Source organism: Neofelis nebulosa, chromosome 5, assembly GCF_028018385.1.
Source record: "Neofelis nebulosa isolate mNeoNeb1 chromosome 5, mNeoNeb1.pri, whole genome shotgun sequence".
NCBI lineage: Eukaryota > Metazoa > Chordata > Mammalia > Carnivora > Felidae > Neofelis > Neofelis nebulosa.
The window spans coordinates 17,198,412-17,219,161 of NC_080786.1; the positions used below are offsets into that span (position 1 = coordinate 17,198,412).

The window sequence follows — 20,750 nt, forward strand, 5'->3', positions numbered from 1 at the left end:
TCACTTTATGAAAGGTCAAGATAAGCTTTTTTTCTTTAAGTATGTTTTTTTGGATTGGCCAACTTCATAACCATTACGCGATTAATATGAGAGTAGCTTGGTATTAATAGAAGCAAAAACCACAATGCCTGAGAAACGTACACTATTAAACACATCACTAAAATTCAGCCAAGCATTATTAGATGGTTTCTGAAGAAAAAGTAACCGGAAGTGCCCATAGGCTCTGGGAAGACAGGAAAGTTCAGCTCTTACCTAAGGTCCCTGACTCTGAGGAGAGCTCATCTGTCAAAGATAACCTCAGATACACACATATTTCTTGGATGTGGTCTCTTGGTGATGAATACAATATTATTCAGCAGGCCATGGTTACTCGGGCAAAAGAGTCCTTTCCAATACCCAAGTGCAAGATCACCTTCTAGAGAATTCTGGTTTAAAGGGAAATCTTGGCAGGGTACAAACTCTGTAAAGTGAAATCTTCCATATGCCTGATATGGACTTCTAAGAAATATGGAAAAATGTGTGTGTATGTGTGTGTGTGTGTGTGTGTGTGTGTGTGTGTGAACAACCTTTACGTTTTGGAAACGGTTGTGAGAATGTCAGCCCCATGACGGAAAAGGTTTTTGCTTATGACTAGACAGCTTCTGACCGCAGACACTAACAATGACTGCTATTTCTAGGGTTTGCATTGTTACACCACAGTTACAAATACTTAAGCACTGTTAGTGGCCAAGCGGTAGATTGAGTTTACAAGCAGCAACTGATGGAGGTCTCATCACAACCCTTTGAGTACCTTTATTGTCCTATTTTACAGGTGAGAAAAGTGAGGCACACAGAGGTTAAAAAATATGTTCGAGCACCCGGGTTGGGGCCTGCAAAGAGCAACCTGTCTTGCCCCATTTTTAGGTTCCTCTCCTGCACCCCCCAAATTACAGCATTACACTATCCTCGGGTGAACAGGATGAACATTTCCTAATGAGTATGCGTCTCTCAGACTGTAAGCTCCCCAAGGCTAAGGGCAATATCTGAGTAGTACCTCTCATCGGTGCTACATTTTGCCACTCTCCCCAAAATAATAGCCACATAATTTACTGCTGTCATTGGTGCCCACAGGGTCCCAGATAATCACTGTTCTTCTTCCCCAAACTCCCTAGAAATTTTGTTTTATCCAAACTTCTGTACACCTATGGGTATTTGGCAAAATATCTCAGCCCCAAATTAAAAATATGCACCCTCATCGGTAAGGAGTCATCTTCACCAGTAAAATGGCTTGTGGAGATTTTAACACACATTAAAAAAAAAAAATAACTATAGATGCAGATTTTCAGATTATCAAATTTATCTTATTATACAAGGTGACTCACCCACTTCGCCGAAGGCAAAGGGAACCAGGGCAGGATTTAGTGAGGCCCAGGATCTTTAAATTCATATGTGGTACAAGCTTGGGTGGCTTCCAAAATATTTTAAAAGGGTTTTGGCCGGAAGTAACTAAAAAAAATCCCAGATGTAGAGAACTAAGGGGGGTAGATATAAAGACCAGGCCACCGACAGAACTAATGATATGACAAAACTACTCATAAGTATAAAATCAAGGAGCACAGGGTTGAAGAAAGAGTGCCAGAGGTTGCCGGGTGAGCCAACAGCATGATATTTGAGACAATAAGCAACGAATAATTAGAATCATATCACTGCCACTGATAATCTCGCAGTGACGGGACTTGAAATGTGAATTTGTAACATGAATGCTTCTTCTGGAGAGTCCCACAGGCTCCAATATATAACGGTGACCAGTAGGTAGAGTCATGAGGCAGAGGGTTTAAAATTAAGAACAAAATAGATATTAAAGAAGACATGTAAAGGTCAAGAAAGGGGGTGGGAATTTAGGATCCAAGGATAGGACCCAAATAAAACCAGAGGATTAGAGATACACTCATTAAAAAAAAAAATTAGTGTTTATTTCTTTTTGAGAGAGAGAGAGAGAGAGAGAGAGAGAGAGAGAGAGAGAGAGAGAGAGAGAGAGAGAGAATATGAGAATGAATGCATGCTGGGGAGGGACAGAGAGAGAGGGAGACCCAGAATCTAAAGCAGGCTCCAGGCTCTGAGCTGTTCAGCAGAGAGCCCAGCGCAGGGCTCGAACTCATGCCGTGAGATCACGACCTAAGCAGAATTCAGATGCTTCACGGATTGAGCCACCCAGGTGCCCCAAGAGAGGCACCTGTTTTTTTAAAAAAAAAAATATGATCATTGTGATTCATGACCATGGACGTGGAGCCACCAGAATCAAGGAAGGCTGGCTATAAAGGAAAACAAAAACAAAAACAAAAACAAAAACTTGCCTGAAATAGAATTAGTCTAAGCCAAAGCAACCACATAATTCAGAAAAAGAGTTATTGTGAGCATAGAATGATGAGAAAATAGCTAAATAACTCGATACTTTCAGAGGAGGGAGAGATCAAAAGCATAGTTTTTCCTTCTTCGGTGACAGGAAGGTGTAGTTCCAAATTAGAAGCCTTATTAGTTTCCTAGGGCAACTAATAACGAAGGACCACAAACAGCCCTGGATACTAAAAGTACCCCCAAATTAAGGTGCAGGCAGGCTTGCTTCTGAAGGCTGTGAGGAAAAATCTGTTCCATGACACTCTGCTAGTTTCTGCTCATTTGCTGGCAATCGTTAGCATTCTTTGTCTTCCGGAAGCCTAACACGAACCTTCACACGGCGCTCTCTCCCTACCTCCCTTTTTGTGTCCAGATTTCCTCTCTTCATAAGGACATAGTCGTACTGGATTAGGACCCACCCTAACGACTTCATCTTAACTCGATCATCTGAGAAGACTCTGTTTTTAAAAGTAAATTTATACTCATGGATACTGAGGGTTAAGACTTCAACATCTTTTGGGATACGCCATTCAATCTATAACAGTTCCAAACATTTGTCCTGATAAATCCTAAGATGAGGTGCATAGGAGGTAGCATTTTTTTTTTTTGTTCAAGTATAATTAATACCGTGTTACATGAGTTTCAGGTATACAATATAATGATTCAAAAATTCTATATGTTTCTATATGCCCATCGCAGTAAGTGTACCCTTAATCCCGTTCACCTACTTCATCCACCACCACATCTTTTCTCTCTAGCAACCACAAGTTTGTTCTCTATATTTAAGTCTGTCTGTGGTCTCCTTTTTTCTTTGTTTGCTTAAGTTCCACATAGGAGCGAAATCATAATTGTCCTTCTGACAGATTTATTTCACTTAGTATTATACCCTCTAAATCAATCCATGTTGTTGAAATGGCAAAATTTAATTCTTTTTTATACTTTAATAATATTCCTGTGTCTATACACACCCTGTATCTTTATTCGTTCATCTATAGATGGACCTTTGGGTTGCTTCTATATCTTGGCCATAGTAAATAATGTTGCAATAAACATAGGGGTGCGCATACCTTTCCACATTAGTGTTTTCCTTTTCTTTGGGTAAATACTCACTAGTGAAATCACTGGGTCATATGGTAATTCTACGTTTAATTTTTTAAGGAACCTCCATAGTGTTTTCCACAGTGGCTGTACCAGTTTGCATTCCCACCAACAGTGCACAAGGGTTCCTTTTTCTCCCCATCTTTGCCAACACTTGTTATTTCTTGTGTTTTTTATTTTAGCCATTCTGAAAGGTATAGGGTGCCAGTTCACTGTTATTTTGATTTGCATTTTCCCAATGGTTAGGGGTGTTGAGCATCTTTTGGAGGTAGAGAATCTGACCTGACACACAAGAACTATTTACTTGGATAAATTTACCCAGCGAACCATCAGAGACACTCTAAGGTGCCTACTCCAAATGCCTAACACGTATGTGTTAAATAAAGATTGGAAGAGTAAATTCATGAATAAAGATACATTTCATTCCCTTTTGTACACCTTGGAGACACTGTTTACCCATCAAGAAATAGAGGCAAGTGCTAGATGGCTCTTTGCTAACCCCACATGCCTTCCAAGATGGGAAACTTCAAACACTTTCCGACTGTCCATCGTTCTTCTGCATATGGCTTTCCCCAGGGCCATGACCATTGGCCCATGCCTGGCATAACCATCGGATTTGGTTTTACAAACTTTTTCCTGTCCACGTCCCTTACAAACTTCCTCTCAGTGGCTAGAACGTTTACGTTCAAAGCAGTTTAGTTGACCCTGTTAATTATTTTTCACTCACTCATTCACGTATGCATCCATCCATCCACTCATTCCAGTAATCTTCAAGATGTAATGCTTCTTTTAATAACATGTTTTATAACATCTGCTTTACTATTCCCAAATGAAAGCCATAGATAATATAGCCCACCCACACATATAATTTCCAAGAAATCAATATATGGCCTTGACTGCAATATCAAGGATGAATTCAAAGTAATTTATAATAAAATAATAGCTATTTCAAAGTATAAATGTCCAGGCATAAAGAAGTGGTAACATGCTTGCCTCAATATGCAGAATTAAAGTGATTATTTTACCTACAAATGCAGACTGATAAAAACGTGGTGTGAGTAAGTCTATTAATGAAGAATACCCTGTCGTCAGGACAATCATGTCGACATGATTACCTGAAATAGTAAATAACTCTGAGAAACATTCCTTTTTAATTTTTTTAGGGGTGCCTGGGTGGCTCACTTGGTTGGGCGACTGACTTCGGCCGAGGTCATGATCTCATAGTTTGTGAGTTCGAGCCCTGCATTGGGATCTGTGCTGACAGCTCAGAGCCTGAAGCCTGCTTCAGATTCTGTGTCTCCCCCTCTCTCTACCCCTCCCCTGCTCACGCTCTGTGTCCCTCAATAATAAATAAATATTAAAAAAAAAAGAAAAAAATTCAAGTTTATTTATCTGTTTATCTATTTATTTATAGAGCACGCCTAAGTGGGGAGGAGCAGAGAGAGAAGGAGAGACAGGGAATCCCAAGCACACTCCACACTGTCAGTACAGAGCCTGATCCGAGGCTCAAACTCACGAACCACGAGATCATGACCTGAGCTGAAGTCAGAAGCTTAACCGACTGAGCCACCCAGGCGCCCCTTAGAAACGTCCCAAACAGAAAAAAAGAGCAGCCTACTCTCCATCTGCACAGCAGTTATAGCTCTAAATAATTTACAGTATAACAAATTCATGTAATAGTTAGCATTTATATGTAAAAATGAGTTATGGCTAAGTTCAGTTAAACATAATTTATCTGGGAGGGAGGGTTCTTAACATGAACGTCTGGTGGGACGGTGGGAAGTCAATGAGGGTATGAGGTAATTCTTTATTCTTTGCAACTACTGTGCACAGTGCCTGACATCCAGCCTCGTGGCCCCTGCCCCCTAAATGCCTACGGTGCTGCCAATCATCGTGACATCCAAAAGGACATCCACAAATTGTCGAAATCTCCCATCAGCAAGAACTATTGATTTGGTCATTCTGTGAACCTTAAATGAGATGCCACTGTGTGCCAGGCATCAGGTTAACACGGGAGTAGAGGGGGGAAAGCTAGGAAAACAACTAAAGATAGCAGAAACGGGACGCGTATAGTAAATCAACATATGCACAGCAGGTACGTGGGTGGGAGGGGTTGTTACAAGCTTTTCGAAATCTAACACCTTACAGAGCAGAGAACAGAGCTTTAGATCTAAGTGGTTTTAGGTGATTATGATTTCCCCATAGCAGTGCAAGATCTTTAAAGACAGATACAGTGTTTTAAAAACCTTTGCATCGCCTCAACGTCTGCATCTAACACGGATGGGTGAAAAGAAGAGATTGGTCAGAGCCAGAATTCAAACCCGGTCCCGTCATTTTTGTCTGAGCAACCTTAGGAAAGTTGGTTAGCTCAGTCTTTGTTTCACTATTTCTCTTTTCCAGGTGGTAGACAGAGGTAATGCACGTAGCACACTACGTGAGTGGCAGCTCTTTTATTTATTAATTTATTTTTAATTAAAGAAAAATTAGTTTTTTTTGTTTTTTTTTTTTTTAAATTTTTTTTTCAACGTTTTTTATTTATTTTTGGGACAGAGAGAGACAGAGCATGAACGGGGGAGGGGCAGAGAGAGAGGGAGACACAGAATCGGAAACAGGCTCCAGGCTCCGAGCCATCGGCCCAGAGCCCGACGCGGGGCTCGAACTCACGGACCGCGAGATCGTGACCTGGCTGAAGTCGGACGCTCAACCGACTGCGCCACCCAGGCGCCCCAAGAAAAATTAGTTTTGAGAGAGCCAGAGCCAGAGAGAGTATGAGCAAGGAAGGGGCAGAGAGAGGGAGAGAGGAAATCCCAAGCAGGTTCCATGCTGTCAACGGGGAGCCCGACATGTGTCTCGATCTCACGGACCATGAGATCGTCATCCGGCCCGAGTCAAAAGTCAGACACTTAACTGACTGAGTCACCCAGGTGCCCCACCCCCCATTACAAACATTTTTTTTAAGTTTATATACTTATTTTTGACAGCGCACATGAGAAGAGGAGGGGCAGAGAGAAGAAGACAGAGGTGACAGTTCTTTTCAATCTTATTCTCATGGCAAAGTAAAAAAGTAAAAGTGCTGATGGCACCACTGGCCAGTGGTTGGTCTGGTGGCCTCAAGTTCTGGGAGGTGGCCTGGAGATCACATTACGGGGTTAGAGTCTCTCTCTTTCTCTTGTCTGTCTAGTTTCCTCCTTCCTTCTCTCCTCTCTTCCTTCCTTCCCATACAACCCTCCTCCCCCTTCTCTCTCTCTCTCTCTCTCTCTCCCATTTAAATGACCAAAACACCATTCAAATGTTGGTGGGAGTCAAAATAGAAAAACCAAGAAACAAAGACAGAGGAAGGGGGCTGTCTCACCGTGATGACACAGAATAAATCACCAGAGCTTCTGTGACACTGCTGGGCGACACCTTGTGAAGATGGCCCAGGGGGCAGCCATCTGGTGCTAACTCTACCTGTCCTCATGTTAGTCTACCTGTATGGAGTTTAATTTCCTATCACTCAAGGTTATATGGACGAGTTTTCCATCAGTAGGACCAAAATAGCTCATCTGAAATGTACAGGAGCTGTAGATTGATGAATTCATCAAGACAAATTTGGAACACATGGAAAGTCTCGTATCTCATAGCCAACTCAGAGCTATTATGGTGATTCCAATTTTCATAGGCTCAATTTTCCTAAGATCAAAAATGCTCTTTTAAAATGTCTCTGTTTAACTATCTAATAAACAGAATATCTAAAGGAATCTAATATTACGTCTAAACCATTAATCTCTCCCTTTTCTCCATTTTTGGTCTTTTTTTGGGTGTATATTCTTTCAAACATGCTCTCCTTAGGAATAATCGTTGGCAAGAATAAGTCAGCGGAAAATCCATTCCTGTTTTTATGATCGTCTCTGTGGACTGAGAGCCTATTTCTATTCAAGAACGCACTTCCCGAGTTGAGACTCTCCTTTGGGCATTGTAGTTAATTTGACGAAATTGAACAATAATCTTTTTGTTTCTAATTCATGTTCACATATTCCTGATCCCTTTGGGGTAAAGTTCAACAAACAGAATGAACCCAGCTCCTCATTAGAACTATTCAAAGGATTACATGTTGGACTCGACCAGAGTCTGGGGAAATTGTAAAGACATCAAGAAGAAGACACAAAGATTCCTCTATTATTGGGGAAGAGAGGCATCGCATTCAAGTAATCAATACCTGTCCAGTCTTGAGGAATACCCTCTTACCTATGACATATGTGGCTGTAGGCCTAAGACCGCTAAAAGTGTTTAATCATGCCCAAAACATAAACTATTTCTAAAATATTCAGGTGAAAGCCTTGGACCTCCCTAAGCCTCAGAAATTTAGAGATACTCACTGACCAAAGGCAGAGGAAATGAGCAAAATTGTTATACTCTGTTTACTCAAATTCCTAACAAGTTTCTTTTACTTTATCTTATTTTTATCTGGCCTAGAAAAAGATTTAGAATGCATGTATGTGGACCATACTATTGTATTTGGCATTCTCTAAACACTAACAATTTACTAAGCCCCAGACATGTTGAAACTGGAGATGATTTCTGTCCAGCAGGGTCATTGTGTATGTTTAAGGACAATAGGAATTAACTCGGTTTTAGTTACCATCAATCTGCCTGTATTTAATATCATGGTTTCTCTTTAAGAAAAGATACAGAAATAATACTAACTTTATGCCCCATCATTGTGAACTCTGAGACTCAGTCTGTCTCTCCAAAAGGCTGCGAGTTTTTAAAGTAAATACCCTATTTTCCCTATTTTGTGATTTTGACAGGAGAGCGCTTTCTGAAGAAGCAGGGAAAAGAGCTCCCATTTTAAGATTCTGGAGTTAAACTGAGAGTCTCTGAAGCCAAAACTGTTAATAATATTTTCCAGCTTACAACAACCTATAAAAAAGCACATGTGTGGCAATAAAACAGAACAAGCAACCATGAAAGGAACATAAAGAGAGACAGACGGACAGTTGTCCAATTTTCACAGAGAGCTCTGGAACATTAAATTTTGAGTGTTCCCTGGCATAGTATATCAGGCTTTCTTCCTGTTGGGAGTCATGCTTGCCTGGCGGTGACAGGCTCTGTTTCTGTAGGACAGAGCTGAGCAGAGGCATCCACAGTGACTTCCTGACAATGGGATCCACCCTCGGTTCCTATGTTGGTGAAAAATGACAGCTGCTTCCACAGTAATGGGTGGAACTAAAGAGGTTGTGAAGTCCTTTAAATGTCCTTCGTCTCCAAAAGCTCCCTGAAGCATCATGGAAAAGAGATACCCGTGGTGGAGTTGTGGGAGGTTAAGTCGGCCTTGTTACCTAACACAGTGGGAAGGACATTCGCGTACGGACCCCCGGGATTTGGGGGCTTGGAATCTGGTGCCAACATTAACGAGCTGTATTGGCTTTTTACTTTTTCGAAGCCTCCCAGTCTTCATCTGCAAAATGGAACGGCTGCTAATGGCTCGGCAGAGATCTCAGGAGGCGATTAAAAAAGATTAAGGGGCACCGGGGTGACTCAGTTGGTTAAGTGTCCGACTCTTGGTTTTGGCTCAGGTCACGATCTCATGGCTTGTGAGTTTGAGTCCCGCGTAGGGCTCTGCACGGCTGGGATGCTCTCTCTCCCTCTCTCTCTCTCTCTCTCTCTGTCCTTCCCCTACTGCCACTCTCTACCTCTCAAAATAAGTAAACTTGGGGGAAAAAAAAGATTAGGTATGATATACATTCAGTGCTCAGTGGATTATACACAGGGTGCTCAATACATGGTAATGGTAGTTTTTATTACTTACCTGAACTCTCTTTTCTAAAATGTCTGGTTTCTAACCTCACGGGGACTTCAAAATGTAAAAAATTTATGCCAGAATACAAAGGCAAGAACATGCATGCATAGGAGATTTTTTAAGTTCACTTCTCTTTTGCACATATTTATTGCCGTTTAGGTCAGAAAGTTCTGGAGAGCAGAATTTCTAAAAAGTGGCCACATCTTTCCCTCAGAATTATGAGTGGTCACAAATGGTCATACCAATGGCCAGGTACTCCTGCTGCAGAACTGGGCCCAAAATTGGCACAAATCAAGAAAAGATGGGCTGTTTGGTTGTAAAGGGCACGAGGACCAGGAGAATGCTGGAGTTGTAATATACAGAATCCACACCTGCCAGAGTTGAAAAGGCTTTGGAGATGATCTGAACTCACCCCTTTAGAGATCAACTTTTCTTTCCAATTCACACCCTACCATTGTCCTTAAACGACTTGAATATTATTACTATAAAGGACATAAATAAACGTTATTTACATGAAATCACATTACAGTAAATTACATTACAATAACATTAATTACGTGACCATAACTGTAATTACAATAATTGTAACAAAAAGTTACAATGTAACAAAAAGTTACATTACATTATAATAAACATCATAAAGACTTTAAATAAACATAGTTCAGAGTTGATGAAAGAAAAATCCACAGAGGCTAAATGACCGTAAATGAGACGGTAGGTCAAGGACATGTCAGTAGGTGGGAAGGGGAACGTGCATCCTATAGGAAGGAAGAGGTTAATGTGCAGAGTTCAGGTTCTGGCCTAGGAGAACAGGCCGACCAGAGAATCAGAACTGAATGGTGGGAGGTGTCAGAATGGGTATAATACCAGTAGCTGCTATGGAAATTGTTCTCACTAGATCTTGAAGTAGAAGGTTCTTGAGCCTTTCTAATTACAAGGTGCTGAAAGAACCCTGTCACCGGGGCAGGGAAATTTATTCTTTCTGGCTGAGCTGCAGAATCTAGAGGTGTATAGGTTATGAAAGAAACATCGGCAAATCCCACGGCTCAATGACAGGATCCTCTTTATGGAGTCATTCCCCAACACGCATTCCAGATTAGCTGGCTTTTTCACCCAAGTATGTGTTTTGCTAGTTATTGAGACTTTCTAGAATTCAGCTACCTCCCTAAGTAACCTCAATACGTGAATAAAACTTGGCGTTTAATTTTAGCCAAGAGAAAGTCTGCCTTTAACTTTTAAGACCTTACCCTTGTTCCCAGTCTTTCTAAACCCCAGGCTGTAACGAAGACGAAGACAACTCTCTATACAAGGGCCGACTAACAGACCGCACATCAACAGTGGCTTCTTTTAGTGATTTCATCTGAGTGGCTTTCATGTGCTTTGTCTGTAGCAAGAAATAATAAAGTAAGACATTAGCTACCAAGTTAGCCAATTTTGATGTTTCCAGCCTGAACTCTCAGTACCTCGCCCTTTTTCTGCCACTCCCCCAGCCACCTTGCAATGTACAAGTTACTCGCATCCTCTCCCCAAGGCCCTCAGAAAAACATTGTAATTATTTACACCCTCCCCCTTTTCTGAACTGGAAAACTACTATTAATTTGTGGGCTACGTGGAATCTAACATTGTAGCATGAAAGCAGCCATAGACAATATGTAAACAAACGAATGGGGCTGTGTCCCAATAAAACTTTATTTATAAAAACAGATGGCAGGCTGGATTTGGCCCACAGGCTGTAGTTTGCCAAGCACTGCTCTATAGAATTCTTAGACTTAAAAATATCTGCAAGCAGATGGGTGAGGGATTTGTATATTGAAAGTGTGCTCAAGTGTTCATGGATGCTAATTCGGCATAAAGATCTTACTATCCTCTGTATTTCCCTTAAAATAAGTACCTAAAGAAACCCAAAGATGCTGGGACCTCGGGGCTACGGCTGTCTAAGGGTTTGCCAACTGCAAGATTAGATCACTCAGGACGGGGATAATACTGTCTTAACTCCTTAGCTAAATCTACAAAATAGACTTGTGATCTGAGGAAAGAAATACATTAGAATGTGCTATCCATCAGACTGCCTGAGCTATGGAATTAGGTACAGACACTCCTGGGTGAAATTTTAATAGCTTTAACAATCATTTAGTCAGACTCCTTCATGCGTTAGAGGAATATAACTTCATTTGATCATTTGCATGTTGGATGAACAGGGTTTGAACTGGCACTTGGGGTCAGCAAGAGATTTTGAATACAGGCATTTTTTCTATTTGTCCTGACAGTGAAGAAACTACTTTGGCTATATCTATATTCCATTTGAACTTGAGAAGCATGGGAGAATGTTATTAAGCAACTGAAAAGCCTGTATTGGTCCCACATTCTGGCCACAACACAGAAAGGAAGACTTATCATCAGGTCATTCCAGGAAGGAAAACCAGTCAGTATGCACCAGGCATGATAATACTGTGAGTGTCCCTGGAGTAAAATTCTGTCCACGCATCTAGCTATCTACCCAAACATCCAGACCATCTGAATATCTAAACTATTTTTGAAGGTACTGGACCATTTGCTGAGAATCCCCGGTTAGGTGGAATAAGCTACCTGCTCCCAGGGAGCTAACAATGTAGCAGAAGGAAGAAGTGAAGGCACAAAGACCACAAAACCACAACAATGAAGGCAATACTTCAAGAGTAACTTTCAAGTAACAAGCCAGTATCTGGAGGCACTCATTAAAGAACAGCAAGATATGAAATAATCACCAGGTAGAGCTCTCAAGAGCTCCTGTTGAGCTATGAAAGAACCTGGAGAAGGTGTTACGGTGCCATGATGCAGCCCGCTGGAATAAATGTGCTTTTTCACCTCCAGGTACTCAACTGCCCAACCTACTTCTCAATAGGTTGGGCAAGAGCTCACTGGCAAGACCTCACGACAGCTTGTCCTTAAACAGGCAGAACATTCAAAACAAAACACAACAAAACACATAATATGGATGCTTTCTATAACTAAGTCATATCAGTCTTGAAGAATTCTAACTCTACTTTTATTTTATAGTACTTTCTACCCAACATTCTAGAGAAGATCAGAGGTAAGACGCAGCTTAATACAGAATCAAAAGTGGATGAAGACACTCAAAAAAGCTTATGTGATATGAATTAAATAATTAAAGATACTGTCTGTACCCAGGAAAAGAGCTAGAGATTCAAGGAGACCTCACAGTCAAAACTTATGTTAAATTCAGGATTATCATTAATGATTTTTACAGTATCATCTTCTAATTCACTGTTCACAGTTTTTAGCAAGTGGCCAACTTCTTCAAGAACGTTGGTCATAGCCGCCGATTCCTTTTTGTTTACATTTTATAAAAGAAAGCAAAATACAACATAGCTCTGAACAGACCAAATTCGAAACCGCACCATGTATCAAGATTCAAATTGTATTTCTGCAACAGAACTAAAAGTATAATTCCAGACCGAGAGAAACCAAAACCCAACAAAATGAGAACTCACCTTGGATATGAAGCATCCTGTTTTCTCACATCCATTAAGCCCAGCAGCCAAGATAAAAAAAAAAAAAAAAAAAAAAAATAGCAAGATGCAGTGGTACTTACTTGCAGGTGATGGGGTGCTGCACCCACTTGGCGGAGGGTGACCATGAAGACCATGGAGGGGAGGCAGGGAAAGTCCCCCGATGACCGGTGGAAAGAGTAACGGGTAGGGTGCGGCTGGATAGTGAGTCATGTGTCCATTCACTGCCGGGACAGGACATGCGTGGCTACTGGTGGTCATGTTTCAGGCCTCACAGGATGAAAAGTGTTCTGGGGTGGGCACACATCACTCCAGGTCTTGAACCAAAGTGAGGGAGGTCAATTCAGGGCAAGGGTTGAGGGTGAGCTGTCTTCTGGGGCAAAGGCAAAACAGTTCAATGTATGACCACCTTGCACTTTAAAGATCCAGAACTGCTAACTCTGTAAGGAAAAAACAAAACAAAACAACATATATATATATTTATATATATATAATTTTATATAAATTTATATATATATATAAATTTTATAAGTCAAAAATATTTTCTTCTTTATCGAGATATGTGAAAAATCTCAGATGTTAAGCTAGGTCTTCTAGTTCCCAGTTGTTCCCCTATATTTACTACCTTTATTTTCTTAAAGTCTTATATCCTGATATAGAATAAAACAAATATACAATTTCAAAGTAGCCCTGACTGTCCAATATTAAATAGCAACATCCCCCCACACCCAATCTTTCCCTATCTCCCTCACATTGCTTAAGTTTTCTCCATGGCACTTAAGTTTTTACGCGAGTGTTTTTGTCCGTCTCTCCCATTACAATGAACTCACCAGAAGGGCAGAGTTTTTTGGCTTTATCACATGCTATGTTACAAGCTCCTCAAAGGATACCAGACAGGCTAGAGACACTCACTAAATATTCACCGAGTGAATGAATATTTTTTCTTGCTTCTTTTAGAGAAGTTGATTGTGCAATCATGTCCTAATCTAGGTGCTTCGAAGATGTTAAATATTTTATATGAACAAACTTGGGATTGAAACCTAGCCCCCTGGAATGACATACCTCCAAAAGGTAAATACAATTGTAGGAGAAAACCATACCCTAATGAAAGGTGAGTAAGAGATACAGCGAAAGATCAGCAAAATTTTTTCTATCTTTTCTTGTTGTCAACAGTATACACCTTCCTTGTAAGAGCACCATCCATTGATCCATGTGACTGCTTTGTCTGTTTAATCATCCACCCATCAATAAAATCCTAACTTACTATTATATGCCAGGTGCTGATGTAGGCACTAGTGATATACTTCCACTAGTGTGGAAGAAGGCTAATGTGGCTCCTGCCATCACGGAGTGTCTAGTTTTAACAGCTCCTAATTGAGATCAGGTCGTTAAGGAGGGTTCAGTTGTCCTGCGCCTACAAAGAACTCACAAGCAATGATCGGCACCACCTAGGACTGCTCGAGACTGGGGACAGAAGAAGCCTGGAACAGATTCTAGGGTGGGCTGACTGTAGACGTCACAGGTTCATTTTGGCCCTGATGACCAATATTCAGTAAAAGCCCCAAACTCTGGACTCCACTGAGGGAAGCACTGAAAAGTAAACCCATGTGACACAAAACAAGAACGGTATCTCAAGGCCGGCCAAGAGTAAGTGTCAGGAGCATGATTCCAGAATCGGACCACCTAGGTTCAAATCATGGCCCTACCCCATGAACAATTATCTGACTTCTCAATATGGCAGCTTTGAGTGTAAAATGGGGGTAATAATGGAATTTACCTCAGTGGGCTGTTGGGAGGATGCCATGAGGAAATGAGGTTAATACCATGAGAAGAGTGCCCGGGGCAGAGTAAACAGTAGGTAACAATTTGCTATTAACATACGTGTTGTCTCACCAAATGATAGGCTTCCGAGAACAAGCTTACTGGAATAGATAAGAGGCTCTGGGGTCGGGGTGGGTAGGGAATCACATCACAGTTGCCTGAGGAAGATATTAGGACTCCAAATTTTGTCATGGAAGAAAAGGTAGGATCCGGGTAAAGTTGAGAAGACTCATTAAGGCTTACCGATTTCTCAGTTTGTGCAATTAGCCAGTTTGATTACAAACCTCACAATTTTCTAATCCGAGTAACTTCCATTTGTTTACTACATGTCAGGCCCTTCGCTTACGAGCCCCCCAAGCTCTAGCTCTTACGCCATAGCCTAAGAGGCAGTTATTATCCTAATTTTCCAGGTGAGAAAATTACGTCTCCGTGAGTTTAAATGACTTAGCCGCAATGTCCTAGAGTCAGCCTGTGGCTAGGTCAGAATTTGAACCTAGATCTGGAAGGTTCTACCATCTCTGCTTTACCCTCCACCGTGCTGTGTGCTTATGTCACTGAGTGCCTGAAGGTGTCCTGGTTGTACCCTACAGAGGAAAACGTCCACAGGCCGTCCTGATGTGAGTGGCTGTCCTCACTTAGATGACATTCTCCCCAGGGCCTTGAGTCCCTGGCCTATTAATATTAAAAATGAGCATCATCAACAGTGAGACCATATGCTCCCAGGTTCCCCAGGAGTCCGCTGAACCTTACAAAAGAGACTATAGTCCCCGTTGGCTTCTGTAACACACTTAACCCCCAAAGTGGTGCCCCTCCCAAAATATCGATGTCCTTTTCACACTTTAAAACCACAACTTGTTTCTCTGATGAAAATAAAGTAAATGGACTATGAGAGGTGAATGTTTTTCTGAGCTTTCTCTTCTAAAAATCATGCACCATCTAATACATTTAACATCGTGATTTCGTAGTTTGTAGCAAATTAATTAGAAAATAAACAATGCCGTTTAGTATTTGCTGCATTTCCACTCAATTTGATTTTTAAATCACACACACAAAGCCCAGCATTGTTAAAAATGGTCTTTTCTATCTCCATTAGATAAACTACCTCATTAACTGGTGGAGCTGACAGTTCAGCAAACCCACCCCCGCAGGGCACAATTCTTAGATTTTTAAAGCTGTTTGTTTGTTTTTACCAACCAGGGACTACTTCTACTCTCAATAATCCTTCATTTCTCCTTGCTTTCAAACACTGCCGATTTTCGGCATCCTGCCTGCCTGATTGAAAAGTCTGGTATCATGCCTAGGATCTTTAAGAAAATAAAAAACAAAAAAAGAAAAAGGAAAGAAAACTACTTATACTGGTAATAGGGCAAAAGAAAAAAAAAATCAGTGTTTTGGGAAAATCCTGTTATGTTGCTGGAAAACTGAACAGTCGCTGGGTCTATGTTCACATATGTGACTGATTAAGGCTATTCCTGGAAGCAGAGAATTTCCTTTGTTTCAGGCTTTTTGAGAGAAAAAAAAAAAAAAGAGATGTCTCATGATATTAGCAGTGCTTCCCCCCCCCCCCCCCCCCCCATCTATGCCTGATTTGATTTTGGGCTCATTCAGGGTTCCTTCCTTCACAGCCTGAAGCAAAGCAAACGGGAGCTGAATAGAAGAGAGTGGAAGGAAGTAGGGACTCCCATCAGGAGGATCTACAACCTTGGAGATTCCCTGGGCATCAGTTTCCTCCTCTGTGAAAGGGGTTAAGGGGAGAGGAACAGGTTTCATGTCAAGTTTCTCGGGCTGTGCTGTCCAGAAAACAAGTGTTTTATGAGATATTAAATGAAAATACTGAAAATATTTTTTTTTTAATTTTTTTTTTCAACGTTTTTTAATTTACTTTTGGGACAGAGAGAGACAGAGCATGAACGGGGGAGGGGCAGAGAGAGAGGGAGACACAGAATCGGAAACAGGCTCCAGGCTCCGAGCCATCAGCCCAGAGCCCGACGCGGGGCTCGAACTCACGGACCGCGAGATCGTGACCTGGCTGAAGTGGGAGGCTTAACCGACTGCGCCACCCAGGCGCCCCGGTAAGAGGATATAAACTAAAAAGGGGGTGCCTGGGTGGCTGAGGCGGTTAAGCCTCCGACTTTGGCTCAGGTCACGATCTCCCAGTTCGTGAGTTTGAGCCCCATGCCCCTTGTTGGGCTCTGTGCTGACAGCTCAGAGCCTGGAGTCCTGCTCTGGATCCTGTGTCTCTCTCTCTCTCTCTCTCTCTGCCCCTCCCCCCTCGGCCCCACCCCCACCCCCACTCTCAAAAATAAACACACAAAAAGTTTTTTTAAATGAAAAAAAAAAAGAGGAAATAAAACAACTTTATATAACTGCATGCATAGTTGATATTGTCATACGATAATCTATCTGCCTTTGATAAACAGAATGACAGGAGGTAGTGTGACAGGTCCACACACTAGCTGTTGGAGGAAACGTGCCCATGCAGTGGCAGCGATCTTGCGAACTGCTAACGTCTATGCCCACATCCACGAGATATTATTTTAATAAGACATAGTATATTTTGTCCACTTTAATTTGTTAATGGTTTTAATCCATTAAAAGTTCTTAAAGTACATTTTAATAATTTCTTGGCACGCTTAATTTACCAGAGGTTGTTTCTGTATTTATTTCAGCTTAAAGTTGCAGGCAGGTTTCTAAGCTGATCCCTCCCATGACTTAAAATTTGTTTTATAAACATGATACTTACATATGATTTTTTTTTTTTAAAAACAGTTCCCTTTAAACCAGTGGTTCTCAAAGCAGGGTCCCTGAACCAGCTGTATCAACAGCACCTGTAAACTTATTAGAAACACAGATTCTGTGTTCGCACAGGATCTACTGAATCAGAGTCTCAGGTGGGTGCAGAAATCTGCATTCTAACAAGCTCTCCGGATGATGTTGATGCAGCCGACATTTGAGCAACACTGCCCTAGACATTCGGTTGGCAAATTTCTTCTGAAAAGGGCCAGAAAGTAAATAATTGAGATTTCAGGCCATCCAGTCTTTGTCACAAATACTCAACTCTGCTTTTGTACCAACTTCTTGTGAGACGAAAGCAACCACACGCAATCGATAAACGAGTGGATGTCGCTGTAATCCAATAAAATAGGCAGCCTGCTGAACCCGGCCCATGGACCATAGCTGGCTGACCCCAGCTTTAGATTAATAAAGAAAAAGAGCAGCCCACTGTTTAACTCCCATCCCTACAAGCAACTACTCGAAACTATGCTAGTTCGGTTTTTTCCTGTTACTTGTATTTCTAGATAATGGGCTTAAACAATTTTTTTCATAATTATGTAAGATTTCCTTTACTATCTACTGGTTTCTACTATAAATAGGATTTAAATCTCACAGGCTATTGCTCACCCATGCAAAACCCTCTTTTCTCTCTTACTCCCAACATAATTTCATCACAATGAAAACAATGGAAATCAATTACATTAATTTCACCTAATTATGACTAGGTAAATATTGTTACAGCTGAGCCACAGGACATACTACATTTACAGGTCTTATAAAATTTTTTGTTTTTCCTGGAGTTAATAATTGCCTTGTTTATATAATTGGATTAATTTCCATCTATGAATAATTCTTCCCCACTCCCTGACAATTCTGTCAGACACGTCATATGATATCCTAGTTCCATAACTGGAGACATTCCTCTTGCTCCAGGGCTGATTGGCAGCTTTCCTGGTCTCATGCATAGATGTCAGATCAGGACTTTCTATTATCGCGTCTCTTTTTTCTTTTTTCCTGGAACCTGTTTCCTGGATCTCATGTCCTTCTCTTTCTTGGTTTACTTCTTCATCTGATGGTTTTTTCCCTAAGATTCTCCCAAGAGATGGTGTGTGGGAAGTAAATTTTTTGAGGCTTTGCATGTTTTGAAATATTTTTATGCTATACCTCACACTTATTTGATAGTTTAGGTAGGTATGAAATTGTGAATTGAAAATAACTCTTTTTTTAGTTTATTTGAGAGAGAGAGAGAGAGAGAGAGACAGAGAGTGGACGCATGTGTGAGTGGGGGAGAGGTAGAGAGAGAGAATCTAAGCAGGCTCCATGCCCGGTTCTGAGCTCCAAGTGTGGCGCGATCCCGTGACCCTAGGATCATGACCTGAAATCAAGAGTCAGACATGTAATTGACTGAGCCACCCAGGTGCCCCCGTTTTTTCTTTTTCTTCTTTATACATTCTGGTTTTTGTTCTGAATAGCTTATCTTAAAAAGAATGTTTTACTCTGCTTTCCACATTGACTTTTCCTCCCACTTTGTCTGTTGTTTTGTTTTAATATAACATGCATTTCTCAACTGTATTTTCTGTCCATATCTAGGCCAACCCATTTATATCTAAAAGGAAGAACATACTGCAAGCTCTATTTTCATGGTCAAACCTTGTCAGATGGGTGAGTTTCAGGAAAGAGTACTGTAAGTGGGACATTTCTTTGGGAGACTCCTCAAACGTTAGGTTTACGGGCTTTTTACTTGGGGCTTGAAAAGTAGAATAAGCTATCCCAAAATATGACTGTAGGGGTTCAGGACATGCCCCCCAACATAGGATTTGGTATATTGGTTATTTTGAGTTGTAAGCACTTGGAAAACAGTAAAAGTAGGGATAGGATTTTTCTGAACTCCCTTATGTGCCTAAATACACATCCTCCAGAAGGAATACAATTATCATAAATACCCTCCACTGGGAGTTTAATCAACCAGCAACAATGGATTCTTGTCACAGGAGAGGAAACTACAAGCCAATAGCACACCCAAACTTTGTCACAAACTATCAGACCTCCAGTCTATTCTCAGGCCCATTCATCTTCCTTGAAAATTACTTAACTCTTTTGTAACATGCTACATCCTCCTCCTTCCCCTACCAAGATGACATTTAATTCTGAATTCTAAGCCATCTCATGGAGTTACTCATTTTTTTCTGGAGATCTCCCATGTATACCTGAGGTATACATGCTAATAAACTTTTGTTGCTTTTCCCTTCTTCATCTTTTACTTCAGGGGTCACAGTCAAGAACTCAGAAGGTAGAGGGGAAATGATTTTTCCTCCCCCACAGGTTGAGGAAACCCACTAAGAAATTCTCTCAGATTCTACCTAGAATGGAGAAACAAGAAAATGTCTTACTGAAAAAAGACTTCTGGCAGGGGAATGTAACAGTGAGGCTCAGGCTGCTGGTGGGGTTACTATGAAATATGTAGTCTCTCACTTCTTCTTCCTGCATTCAGTCTAACACTACCGCCCCACTCTATATTTATGCCTGGTGTCCAGAACCCTAACTTCTCTACTTTAATTTCTTCAAGGAGTAGACTTATCTTTCCTCCCGGGGTTGGATTACACTAATGACCAGGATGTAACAGGTGGAGGAGTGAATTTAACTACTACTCCTTGTTCATAACTCCAACCAATCTTGCTATCTCAATCATCACTTCTATCTTTCTGGACATCTGGTGTTTCTACTTTCTGGGACCGTCCAAAATCCTACAGCTTATCTCCTTGCTTTTTCTCTGTGTCTCCTTCAGGCACTCAGCATTCTGCTCTCTGCACTTGGCTAATTTACTCATTACTGCCCATCTACTTTTTGTCTTCAAAAAAAGATACTGTCGTTTATTGTCTGCAATTATCATCTCTCATGCTCTTAATTTTATGGTTTCTACATTTTACGTCCTTTCCTATCATTCTAGTGAAGATTTAAGAGGGAATAGGAGAAAATACCTATTGTTAATCCATCATATTTCACTAGAATTTCACTAAATTTTACATTAAATATATAAATATATATTTCAATAAATAAATAAATATATATTACATATATATTTCGTGAAATCTTTTACTGAAGTATAATTAACATACAATGTTATATTAGTTTTAGGGTACAACATATTGATTTGACAATTCTATACTCAGTGCTCACCATGATAAGTGTAGTTACCATCTCTTACCACACAACATTATTGCAATCTTGACTATATTCCCTATGATGTACTTTTCACCCCTGTGACTTAAATAAACAAAAAAAATTACTTTTGAGAGAGAGGGAAAGCATGAATGGGGGAAGGGCACAGGAGGGGGGGGGGGGAGAGAGAATCTCAATTAGGCTTCCACACTGTCAGCGTGGAGCCCGATGTG

General features: G+C 41.0%; 1 protein-coding gene across 3 annotated transcripts in view; it reads right to left on the reverse strand.

Annotated features, from left to right (window-relative positions):
• The window catches only part of RARB (retinoic acid receptor beta), a 681,957-nt gene that overhangs the window by 396,050 nt on the left and 265,157 nt on the right, over positions 1-20,750 (reverse strand). For all 3 annotated transcript variants that reach the window (XR_009261697.1, XM_058729723.1, XM_058729722.1), the window contains one exon: positions 12,846-13,202. Coding sequence is in view for 2 of the 3 variants with exons in the window: in XM_058729723.1 (XP_058585706.1) it covers positions 12,846-13,023 (178 nt within the window). In the remaining variant the exon portion in view is untranslated. The remainder of the gene's footprint in view (positions 1-12,845; positions 13,203-20,750) is intronic.